This window comes from Lynx canadensis, chromosome C1, assembly GCF_007474595.2.
Source record: "Lynx canadensis isolate LIC74 chromosome C1, mLynCan4.pri.v2, whole genome shotgun sequence".
Taxonomy (NCBI): domain Eukaryota; kingdom Metazoa; phylum Chordata; class Mammalia; order Carnivora; family Felidae; genus Lynx; species Lynx canadensis.
Genome location: NC_044310.1, coordinates 40,215,828 through 40,228,842, shown reverse-complemented (window position 1 = coordinate 40,228,842; position 13,015 = coordinate 40,215,828). Strand labels below are relative to the sequence as shown.

The following is a 13,015-nucleotide window of genomic DNA, read 5'->3' as shown; positions in this document are numbered from 1 at the left end:
TTGCTCAAAAGCCATATTCCCCACGTGAGAACCACCCTCACCACCCAGTGTAAAATTACATAATTCACACCCCCATATTCTTCATCCTCCCTTCCCTGATTTATGTTTATTCCAAAGAATTATCAAGTTTTAATATTCAAGTATATAGGTTGCTAACTTTATTTGTTCCTACTAAACTGTAAACCTCTATACCATCAGGGGATTTAGACTGTTCTGTTCACCACTATACCCTCAGTGTTTACAATTGTCCTGTCACAGAGTAGGTAGCTCAGTAAGTATCTGTTTAATAAATATGTATGCCCTGGGTTATGATGTAAAGATGTTAAATGTGTTTCTTAATATGTTTTTCTGTCAAAAAAAAAAAAAGTTTGAAGTATGTTAGTAAGTTTTTACCATCAAGTTAGGAGTGCAAAATGTATGTAGGGTTTTTATGGCAAAAAATTGTACTAAAGTTTTGTGTGGCTTTCAAGATATAGTTCAGATGTATCACAAGAGTAGTTTATTCACCCTAGATGGAATATTTTAACAAAAAAATTCTCTGGAGTAAGAGTTAAGGTACCCAGGTAACACTTACTAGAGCCCTTACCCAAGTCAGTTTACTTCTTGGGCTGCAGTTCCTTATCTTTAAAGTCTTTGGGTTGAGGTGCTTGCTTATAATCTTTTCTAGGTCTTGTGATCTCTGAAAACCTACAGTATGCTAATTTTTGTTATAATGACCCTTGAAGAAGTGTGTATTAGTTTCAAGGATATACTTCTTTAATGAAGAAATTAATGATTCTCAGCTGTGTTCTTATCTAGTTATATTTCATCATGAGCTAAAGAATTTGTGTTTTATCTTTAATGTTCATACTTATATGCTCACTTGTATATGGGAGAAACAAATTATTTGGATTCAGTCGTTCTGCATTATCATATTTAGGAAATTATCAAAAGATGAAAAGGTAAGCTATAATATTGAAAAATTTTCAAGAACTTTAGGGAAAAAATGAATAATGTACAATCAACAGTCATTTTTTTTGTTTTGTTTTTAATTTTTCTTTTCCAGACGGTCTTAAAATCGCTACATTTGCCAAAAAACAACAGTCTTTATGTCCTTACACCAGACTTGCCACCACCTTCATCATCTAGTCATGCTGGGTAAGGTGTTTACTTTTCCTGGGAGTCTGAAATGGAAAGCTTGATTGTTACATTGCTTTAAGCTGTATGTAAATATCAAAATGAAATCGAATCAAAATCTTGTTGAAGCATAAACTTACCACCAACTATTAACTATATAAAATTTCAAACTATTTTGGTCTGGATGGTTTGTTTGATTTTAGTGGTGGAGTTTTTTTCCAAAGAAAATCTTTAGCAAAACTCCATTATGGAAAAATAGTCAAAAATGGTACTGCTCTGGGGTGTCTGGGTGGCTCACTTGGTTAAACGTCTGACTCAATTTGGCTGAGGTCATGATCTCAGAGTCCTGAGATTGAGCCCCATGTCAGGCTCTGTGCTGAGCACTGAACCTCATTAACATTTTCACTCTCTGACCCTCCCCAGCTTGTTCCATCTCCTTCTCTAAAATTAAAAAAAAAAAAGTGCTGCTCTTTTTGAAGGGGAGGGACTAGTATTAGAAGGAAGAGATTGAGTAAATGGAACTCTAGCTTTCCCCATGGCTAAAGAAGGCATACTTTTGAGGGAAGTTCATCAGGTCCTGCAGAATAGGGTTTGAAAGCACTGATACATTTTTTGTTAAGCTTTTCTATTTGAAATAAAGAATCTTATCCTTTTTTCATTATTCTTGAAACTCAAGACATTTATAGAATGATTAAAATATTTTAATATTAAATTATATATTACATTGTTAATGCTAGATAAAGCAAACTGATCCAAAGTAAGTGATTATGCCAGTAATAGAGTAATAATGTTTGTGAGTACAGTATCACTCCAGAACTACATTTGTTTTTAGATTTTCACAATTTTTATACATGTTTCTTTCTTTCTTAATACAATTTGGTGATTTTGTGTGGTAGAGACCTGTGTGCTTAAACTATGAATATTGTCAACCTTTTCCCCTCCCACCTATGAAATATCTTTATTATTATGTATTAGAAGGAAAAAATTACTCTTTTTCTCTCATACACTACGCACAGAATACTTCTGGCTATGAAATGTGTGGTGTTCTTTCCCTTCCACACCAGGCAATTTTTCAATACCAGTTCTACAATTTTAATTTAATTCTGATATTATCTACCTGAAGACAGCATAAAATCCCATAGGTTCAGGGCTTAGTCCTCTAAAATTGTCCCCACATTAGACACAAGTTCAATATTTGGAAATATTCCTTCCTTTTCTATTTTTTGGAATAGTTTGAGAAGAATAGGTAATAATTCTTCTTTAAATATTTGGTAGGCTTCACCTATGAAGCCATCGGGTCCTGGACTTTTGTTTTTGGGAGTGTTTTGATTACTGATTCAATTTCTTTGCTGGTAATTGGTCTGTTCAAACATTCTATTCATGTTTCAGTTTGGGTAGGTTATGTTTCTAGAAACTTACCTATTTCTTCTGGGTTGTCCAATTTGTTGGCACATAGTCTTTCATAATATTCTCTTATAATTATGCTCCTGTGGTGTTTGTTGTTACTTCTCCTCTTTCCTTTGTGATTTTATTTGGGGTCCCCCTTTTTTTTTTTCTTGATAAATCTGGCTAGAGGATTATCAATTTTACTGATTTTTTTTTTCGAAGAACCAGATCCTGGTTTCATTGATATGTTCTATTGTTTTTTAAGTTTCTTTATCATTTATTTATTCTCTAATCTTTATTATTCCCTTCCTTTGACTGGTTTTAGGTTTTGTTTGTTCTTTTTGTAGCTTTAGGTATAAGGTTAGGTTGTTTATTTGACATTTTCTTGCTTTTGAGGTAAGCCTGTTTTGCTGTAAACTTCCCTCTTAGAACCATTTTTGCTGCATCCCAAATGTTTTGAACCATTGTATTTTCATTTTCATTTGTTTCCATGTACCTTTTAATTTCTTCTTTTATTTCTTTGTTGATCCATTCATTGTTTCATAGCATGTTATGTAATCTCTATGTATTTCTGCGCTTTCCAGACTTTTTTTTCATGTGATTGGTTTCTAGTTTCATAGCTTTCTGGTCAGAAAACATGCATGGTATGACTTTGATCATTTTAAATTTGACAAGACCTGTTTTGTGGATCTCTTCTGGAGAATGTTCCATGGGAACTTGAGAAGAATATGTATTCTGCTATTTTAGGATAAGATGTTCTGAATATATCTGGTAAATCTCTCTGGTCTTTTGTGTCATTCAAAGCCATTGTTTCTTTGTTGATATTCTGTTTAGATTATCTATCCATTGATGTAAGTGGGGTGTTAGTCTTTTCCTAGTATTGTATTTTCCTTGATTAGTTCCTTTATGTTTGTTAGTAAACAAACATAGTAAACACACATTTCATAGCCAGAAGTATTCTGTGAGTAGTGTATGAGAGAAAAAGAGTAATTTTTTCCTTCTAATACATAATAATAGGTCTATCTAGTAACTATTTTAGGTCTATCTAGTAACTATTTGGGTCTATCCATTATGGGTGTATAAAATTTATAATTGTTATATTTTGTTGGATTGTCCTTTTTATTATATATATAGTCTCTTCCTTTGTCTTTTGTTATAGTCTTTGTTTTAAACTTTATTTTGTCTGATAAAAGTATTACTAATATGGCTTTCTTTTGACAATTTGCATGATAAATATTTCTCCATCACCTCACTTTCAATGTGCTGGTGTCTTTAGGTTGGATTATTTTGTCCATCTATGTATTGTTATTTTATTATTTGTTTTGTGTTTGTTTCTGAAGATTTTCTCAGATCCTTTCCTGTCTTTCTATCTTTCATGGTTTGCTGGTTTTCTTTAGTGATATATTTGTATTTCTTTCTCTTTATTCTTTGCATATGTATTAGTAGTTTTTGATTTGTGGTTACCATTAGGTTTGTATATGACACCTTCTGCATATAGCAGTCTATATTAAGTTGATGGCCTTTCAAGTTTGAACCAATTGTTTATTCCTCTTCTCCCAGGTTTGAGAAATATGATGTCATGTATTACATCTTTTTATATTGTGACTTCCTTGGCTGGTTGTTACAGATATATTTATTTTTGCTATTTTTGTGTTTCCTACCTTTATCATGTCACTTTTGCCTCTCCACTCAAAGAGTCTCTCAATATTTCTTGCAGGGCTGGTTTAGTGGTCATGAACTTCTTTAGTTTTTGTTTGTTTGGGAAACTCTTTATCTGTCCTTTTATTTTGAATGATAGCCTTCCTGGATAGAGTCTCCTTGGCTGCACATTTTTCCCATTTAGCATTAGAACTTATCATGCCATTCCTTTCTGGTTTAGAAAGTTTCAGCTGAAGTATTCCCTGCCTGCCCTTTTGGTTTTCCCATATAAATGACTATCTTCTTTTTCTTGCTGCTTTTAATTTTTTTTCTTTATCGTTGTATTTGGCATTTTAATTATAATATGTGTTGTTGTGAATCTGCTTTTGTTGATTTTGATGGGGTTCTTTGTGCCTATCCTGGCTCTGAATATCTGTTTCCTTCCTCAGATTTGGGAAGTTTTCAGCTATTATTTCTTCAAATAAATTCTCTTACCCCCTTTCCTTCTTTTTCTTCTGGGACTCCTATAATGCTAATGTTACTATGTTTGATGGAGTCACTGAATTCTGTCAGTCTTCTCATTTTGAATAATTCTTTTTTCTCTCTTTTGTTCAGCTTGATTATTTTCCATTACTCTGTCTTCTAGGTCATTAATTCATTCCTTTGCTTCTTCCAGCCTGCTGTTCATTCCATCAAGTATGTTTATTTCATTTATCAAGCTCTTTATCTTTGCTGTTATTCCTTATCTCTGTGTTAAGGGTCTCATTCATGCCTTCTACTCTTTTCTCAAGTGCAGTGAGTAATTCTCATGATCATTACTTAAATTTTCTATCAGGCATGTTACTTATATCTGTTTCACCTAGAACTCTGGTTATGGCCTTGTCCTGTTCTTTCATTTTTGATAAGTTTTTCTATCTTTTCATTCTGTCTTAATTTCTCTCCCTATTTCTGTGTGGTAGGTCAGCTATGTATCCTGTTCTTGAGTATAATAGCATTCTGAAGAAGAGATCCTGTAGTGCCCTGTTGTGTATTATTCCTTCTCCCCCAGGGTCTGGTGATTCCAGGAGTGTCTACAGTGTGTTTTATGTGCACTCTGTTGTTTCGTTCTGGCTGCTTTATCCCCAGGCCAGTCATCTGTAGAGGTTCTCTTTGCCTGTTGTGGGCAGTGTTTGGCCCTTTGCCTGAATGTGACACCTTTTAACTAGGTGTGCTCTGGTGTATTTTTGAAATGAGACCTGTTGGTACCACTGTGGAACTTGAAGCTCCACAAAACTCCCGTGTTTGGAGATAAGGTGTGAGCACAGGTTTGGGCTGATCTTTTGGAGCCAGAGGCTGTCACACTGAACTCTTATACAAGCATGACTGGGAAGGGTGGTTCTTTTGGAGCATGGGGGTGGGGCTTGGTGTAAGCAAGTTAGGTCATGAGTGTCCGTGCTGCATTGGTCCCTGCAGGTGGTCCGTGACCCTGCTCATGCTGAGGGGAAGTGAGTGAAATGATGTTGGTCTGTTCCTTTGTTCCTATAGTGGTGTCTCTGTGAATGTTGCCTCTCTGGGATGTGCTCTGAAATGAGCAAATAGCCTGCCTACTGTGTGCCCCAGGTGGTCTTCAGATCACTGTTTCCATTCTATGTGTCCCTGGATTATTTGACTGCCTTCTCTCCAAGAGCATTACAATGCCCTTTGGGCTCTATTCCCCCAAGCTGGATGACCTTTAAAACTTCAGGCTTGGGTTGCCTGGGTGGCTCAGTCAGTTAAGCATCCAACTCAATCTTAGCTCATGTCTTGATCTCACGGTTGTGAGTTCAAGCTCCATGTTGGGCTTCATGCTGGGCATGAAGCCTACTTAAACAAACAAACAAACAAACAAACAAAACTTCCAGGCCTTAAGATCTACTAATTGTAGGAAATCTGGCCCTTTTTGCTTTCCTAGCCAATTGCTATGGGAATTCGTTTTCCCCATGTGCTCCCCTTTGTGCTGGTCTGTCTCTCACCTTTATCCGAGACCAGGGATCCCTTCTCACCACGGCAGCCACAAATCCAGTTTTCTCCCAAACCGTGTCTCCACATGTCTTACCTTCTTTGATTGGCCTCTTCTCTGCCTTTCATTGTGGAGTCTGTTCTGCCAGTCTTTAGGTGGATTTCTAGGGTATTTAGGATGATTTGATAATTATCTAGCTGTATTCCTGGGACAAGACAAACTTCAGGTTCTCATACTCTGCTGCCATCTTCCAACTTGGCTTTATGGATTTTTACCAAGTTATACTGATGCTGTTTCCTTTGTTGGAACAGTAAGACAGAAGAATTCAAAGCCAAACAGAAGATACAGAAGCACAAACTATCTGGGGGGAGGAAGGACATGTAGAGGCTCCTTGTAATGAAAAATCATATCAATGCATATTTTATTAAAGTCTAACTAAAATCCAAGTTGTTTTTCTCTTAGTGTGTTAATCTAATGTATCTTTCAGTAAAACTAGAGATTATTTTCCCTTTTTTTTGATGATGTATATCTGAATTTTGATTTCATGGGAGACCATTAAAAAAATTCATTTAGAACCTTAAAAGCTAATGGTTATAATTATTTTTAACTTGTGATTTTAATTTTTTATTCTACCAAATAAAAATAAGTTTTCAGGGGCACCTGGGTGGCCCAGTTGGTTGAGTGTCCAGCTTTGGCTCTGTTGAAGATCTCATGGTTCATGAGTTTGAGTCTCACATGGAGCTCACTGCTGTCAGCATGGAGCCTGCTTCCAATCTTTTGTTTCCCTCTCTCTCTGCCCCTCTCCTGCTCATGCTTTCTCTCTGTCTCAAAAATAAATAAAACATTAAAAATATGTTTTCAACATTGTAACTATATAGTAGACTCTAAAAACAAATTTCCTATTGAGTTATATAACATATCATATTATCTAATCTGGTAGATAAAGTTTGTAATTTGTTACCTAATTTATAATCTAAACAGGATAAAATAAGGGGTAATTCTGATTCTTAATGTTATTTGAGAATTGGCAAGTGAATAGAAGAACTCTGGAATTGGTTGTTGTAAATAGGAGAATTTATATATATATATATAATGTCCCCATTCCTTTCTTCATCTCAGATATGGGAATTTTGAAAAAAAAAAATAGTTTATTTTATTTAGGTGGTTCATTTGATGTTTAATTGGTTTTATTATTATTTTTTTCTCTGAGATGAGTCAATGTATATTAGAAGATGGAGAAGAGTTGGATAGTAACCTGCTTGTTAATTGCAGTGGAGGACTATGATGAGGTCCTGCTGCTAGATTTTACCATTGAAGTTCCAGTGAAATGGCAAACTTTAGGTTCATTCTTTATAAAGTATCAGTCTTCTATAATCAGACCAGGCAATATGGTATTATAGTGTCACTCCTAGACAAAGTTTATTATAACCAAGTCAGGAAAGTATTATGATTGTAATCTATTTCTCCAGACAAAGGACACTAAGGTATAATGAGAAAAATCCTAGATTACTCTCCCAGTTTAGCTGCGGCCCTAGATTTTTCATTTATAAAATGGGAAGCATTGTTTTTAGTTATCAGTGTGGTTGTAAAAATTCATTAAGCAGGAGTGGTACATTATATGTAAATGCATAAATTACAAAGCACAGTAAATAAAATGATTTATTTATGCTGATAAATACCATTAGTAATTAGTAATTACCATTAGTAATTTATTAAATATTAAAATAACCCTGCTAGTATGCAGCGTGATTTTGATTCATCTATTTTATAAATGAGGAAATTGAGGCATTTAGAAGACTTTTGGATTGTTCAAGGTCAATAGTAAATACTTCTCACTCTGAAGTCTCTGTGACTCTCCATCTAATATGGCTTTCGGATTCTTGACACAAATGTATAAGACTTTAAAGATGTCTTCTCTTGGGGTACCTGGATGGCTCAGTCAGTTAAACATCCAACTCTGAAGTTTGACTCAGGTCATGATCTCATGGTCGGTCGTGAGATTGAGCCCTGCGTCGGACTCTGTGCTGAGTGTGGGGCCTGCTTGGGATTCTCTCTATCGCCCTCTTTTTCTCCCTGTCCCTCACTTGTGCTTGCACTCTCTCTCAAAATAAATAAATATTAAAAAAGTAAATACGCCTTTTCTTTTGGAGGCAGTTGTTTAGATTGAGATTTTTTTTTCCTTGTAATTGTTATATACTCTTTGAAGGGCATTACATTAGTTCACTCATTGTAGTTCTTCTCAGGAATATTCATGAAATTTCAGTGTGTAATTCCCTTTTTTTTTTCCAATGTATCCTTAATCATTTATTAAAATGTAGATATAAAATAACATGCTCTTAAATTATTTACTTATAAACCATTTTATTTTCAAGGTTTGATGAGAACTGTAGATAAAAATTGTTTTAATGTTTGTTTATTTTTGAGAGAGAGAGACAGAGACAGATGATGAGTGGGGAAGAGACAGAGAGAAAGACACAGAACTTGAAGTGGGCTCCAGGCTCTGCCTGGTCAGCACAGAGCCCAACGTGGGGCTTGAACTCAAGAATGGCAAGATTGTGACCTGAACCGAAATCGGATGCTCAACCAACTGAGCCATCCAGGCACCCCAAGAACTGTACATATAGAGAACAGTACATTTTAAACCGTGTCCTATAAGAATTTTTTTCTTGATTTTACTACCACTAGGGGGTGCCTGGTAATTGAGTCTTTTATGTATTTACAATTTCTGAAAAAAGAAAACATTAAGAGCAGAAAATTATATATAGATCTATAATTACATTTAGAATTATATTTGAATGTAAATTATATTTTTCAGGAAATAGAATATCAAGCTTTCTGAAAATTTAAGAGCAAACTCTTTAATCATAACCTTTATAACAGTTGAAAATCATTTAAAAACACTTTTTAATAAGTCAGATTTCACTAATTAATAGGTGAAATAGTATCTCAATGGCAAAACTTCAGACTATACTATCAGTGATAGTAAAATTAGCAAGGGGGAAAAAAACCCGGTTAATTATACAGGTTTCATATTATTATAGGAAAAATTTTAGTCTATCCAAGATTTACTGGTTACCTAGTGAATAAAAATAAGTTCTGTTTTCCTTTTTTTAAAATTTTTTTTAATATATGAAATTTATTGTCAAATTGGTTTCCATACAACACCCAGTGCTCATCCCAAAAGATGCCCTCTTCAATGCCAATCACCTACCCTCCCCTCCCTCCCACCCCTCATCAACCCTCAGTTTGTTCTCAGTTTTTAAGAGTCTCTTATGCTTTGGCTCTCTCCCACTCTAACCTCTTTTTTAAAAATAAGTTCTGTTTTCAATGAGCTTATATACTCTTCATTAAAAGTATTAGGCTTGTTTTTTAATTCATCTCTTTACAGAAACTTTGCTTAGATACGACTCACTCTTAGTGTTCTGTCTGCCACTCAGGTTGATTCATTCAGTAAGCTTCTCTTTCCATCTACTCTAAAGGTTGGTGTTCCTGGGAGTTCTGTTCTCAGCAGTTCCTCCTACTGTAACCTGATACCTACTCTCAGTCCTTCACTTTCCAAATATGTATAGATGACACACAAATACCTATTTATAAACCCACATGTCCTAGTTGCCAATGGAGCTTTTCACTGGTGTGTGTCCATATGCAATTCAAGTCATGTTTAGAACTGAGAAATGTGTACTACTATATATTTTTTTTATCTTAAAATACAATGGTTCAAAATACTGCAGTGTAGTCCTATTAGGATGATAATGATTTCACAGGTCATTGAGTTTGGCATATAAGTAATTGATGACTTTTTTGAGATTATTTCTGATAGAAAAAATGAGAACCAGATTATAGTAGATTTTAAGAGATAAGAGAGAAGTGAGGAATTGGAGTTACTGTTATTTCAGAAAAGTCAACTATGCAGAGAAGAAGTTGAAGGATGAGTAGCATCAAGAGACTAGAGAATTAGAAGAGGAGAAAGACACAGCAGATAAGAAAAATTTGAAAATATAAAACCAAAATTAGGGCTGTTGCCAAAGAGGGCATGGGAGTGGCTTAGCTCCCATGAGCTAAGTTCCCATGATCGAGAGAGAGAAAACACAGATAGCAGGTATGTGTGACTGAGCAAGGATGTTTTGGTCTCTCTTCCTCTTCTTATAAAGACACCAATTCTATCGGATTAGGGCCCCACTCTTAAGACCTCATTTAATCTTGATTACCGCTTAAAGACTGTCTCCAAATAGTCATATTGGGGGTTAGGGATTCAACATAAGAATTCTGGTTGGGGAGAGGGGAAATGCATTTTAGTCCATAGCAGGGATGCAGAGTGGAGTACAGGGTTTAAGTATGGAAATGAAGTTAGCTAGCAGGTTTAGTGACAGTAGGAAAGATAGGAGAATAATAGATTGAAGCAAATGGAGAATGTTTCTGGGTTCTGGCTTTTTGGAGCTATTATAGTAAAAGTTAGTGACAAAGTACAAATTATAGATAATGACTGAGATAGAAGATAAGTAATAGTTACAAGAATAAAAATGTTAAGTATGAAGTTAAAGTGCTTGGTAGGTGACAGTGACACAACATTTACCATTTATAAAGACAGGTTTTTTTTTGCCAAGTCATTCATATATATATATATATATATATATATATATATATCTCATATGTATATATATATACATATGACATATATATATGATATTAAATCTTCACAATAAATCAGAAATATTATTAACCAAATTTTGTAGATGGGGAAACTGAGTTAGGGGTAGTGGTGAGGTGGTGAGAAAGAGTGATTATTGGGAGTTCATTTAGGTTCTTGTTTGAAGAAGGCTAGATAGCCTAATTAACTTTAGTCTGTATTAGAAAAAACATACACCTAGGTATAAATGTTATAATTAAATGGGATAATGTTAAAGAAGAATAACCTGCATACTTCTAGAATAAGAAAGAGAATGGTAAAACTTAGTGCATCAGCAAACAATAATATGAAAAAAGGAGCACAGGAAACAAGGAAAGTAGACAGAAGAAAAACAAAATATGGTAGCAAAAAAAAGAAATCAAGTATATTGAAATATCAGTAAAATATTAAACTCTGCTAGGGGCGCCTGGGTGGCGCAGTCGGTTAAGCGTCCGACTTCAGCCAGGTCATGATCTCGCGGTCCGTGAGTTCGAGCCCTGCGTCAGGCTCTGGGCTGATGGCTCAGAGCCTGGAGCCTGTTTCCGATTCTGTGTCTCCCTCTCTCTCTGCCCCTCCCCCGTTCATGCTCTGTCTCTCTCTGTCCCAAAAAAAAATAAATAAACGTTGGAAAAAAAAAAAAAAAACTCTGCTATTAAAAGCTCTCATGTAGGAGTTTTAAAAATAGTCCACTATATGTTCTTTACCAGAGAAACATTTTTTGAAGAAATGGCATAGAAAAGGGAAAATAAAGGGACAGAAAATGATATTCTAGCCAATATTAATTAAAAGAATGTATAGCATTCTTTTCACAACGCAAGTTGTGAACTTGTGTGTACAAATCAGCAAAATTGACAAAATCACCGGAAGAAATAGATTAACCACAATCATATACAAACATCTTTCAAAAACTAATGAATTAAACAATTGTATTCTTGCCAGCTGTAGAAGATTTGAATAGCTGAATTAAACACAAGTGCAATACTAATGAAAATTGGCCATGTACTAGAACACAAAGCTAGTATCAAAAAATTGCTATCATACTGACTTCATTCTCTGGCCATCATGCAAGAAAATTACAAGTGAAGTTATAATAAAAGATATTTCTGAGATCCTCCATACTTTTGGATACTACAGATAATTTATTTCAAAATTATAGGTTAAAATGAAATCATAGTAGCAATCACTGGATATTTAGAAATGAACATAACTGAGAGTGCTAGATACTAAAACTTAGAATATAACCAAAGTGGTACTTAGAGGGAAATACGTAATCTTAAGTCCACTAATTAAAAGACAAGAAAGATAGAAAACACTTGCATTGTATGTTCAACTTAAAAAAATAGAGAAATAACAACAGAGTTAACCAAAAGTAAATAAAAGAAAAGAAAGATTAAAAAGCAGAAGTTATTGATAGAGGTAATCAACATCAAATTAACTCTGTTTGGAAAGTCAAGACAGGAAAAAGTAAGAGGCAAGCACAAATAAAAATATCAGAAATGAAAAAGGGAACTTAACTACAGATTCATAAAAGTTTTCATAATAAGGTAACTATTAAATAATACTAAAGCAAGTAAGAAATTAGTAAATTTTAAAACAAAATTATACATAAATAATAACAGAAGTTCTTAAAAGTGTCCCATAAATGTAATGAGCTAGGCAGCCTTCACTTCTTGGCATGAAGTTAACCTTTATTTTTGTCTACTGTTCTTATGGTTTTCCCCATCAAAATATGTAGTAATGGAAGGAGCTCTGGCTTTATAGAACACATAGACTGTTCAGTCCTGTGTTTGCCTGACACTGGCCTTTTGGCCTAAGGCAACATTTTTCCTCTATAAGTCTTAGTTTCCTTAGTATTATTTCATGCACGGCTATCTTCTCCAATCAGATCCCGAGCTTTGAAAAGCAAGGGGCACCTGGGTGGCTCAGTCAGTTGAGCGTCCAACTTCAGCTTAGGTCATGATCTCGCAGTCCATGAGTTCGAGCCCTGTGTCAGGCTCTGTGCTGACAGCTCAGAGCCTGGAGCCTGCTTCCGATTCTGTCTCCCCCTCTCTCTGTCCCTCCCCTGCTTGTGCACTCTCTCTCTGTCTCTCAAAAAATGAATAAATGTTAAAAAAAAAAAACTTAAAAAAAAAAAGAAAAGCAAGAACATTCTTAATGAGCATATTCCTCAACTTATGAAAGTGTCATATATGTAAAAGGCCCTTAATAACAAACATTTGTTGTAATGAATG

The 13,015-nt window shown here is 34.8% G+C and overlaps 1 protein-coding gene across 6 annotated transcripts in view; it reads left to right on the top strand.

The window, feature by feature from the left end:
• The window catches only part of FAF1 (Fas associated factor 1), a 529,019-nt gene that overhangs the window by 225,440 nt on the left and 290,564 nt on the right, over nt 1-13,015 (top strand). For all 6 annotated transcript variants that reach the window (XM_030328128.1, XM_030328134.1, XM_030328133.1 and 3 more), the window contains one exon: nt 1,046-1,137. In XM_030328128.1, coding sequence (XP_030183988.1) covers nt 1,046-1,137 — 92 coding nt within the window. The remainder of the gene's footprint in view (nt 1-1,045; nt 1,138-13,015) is intronic.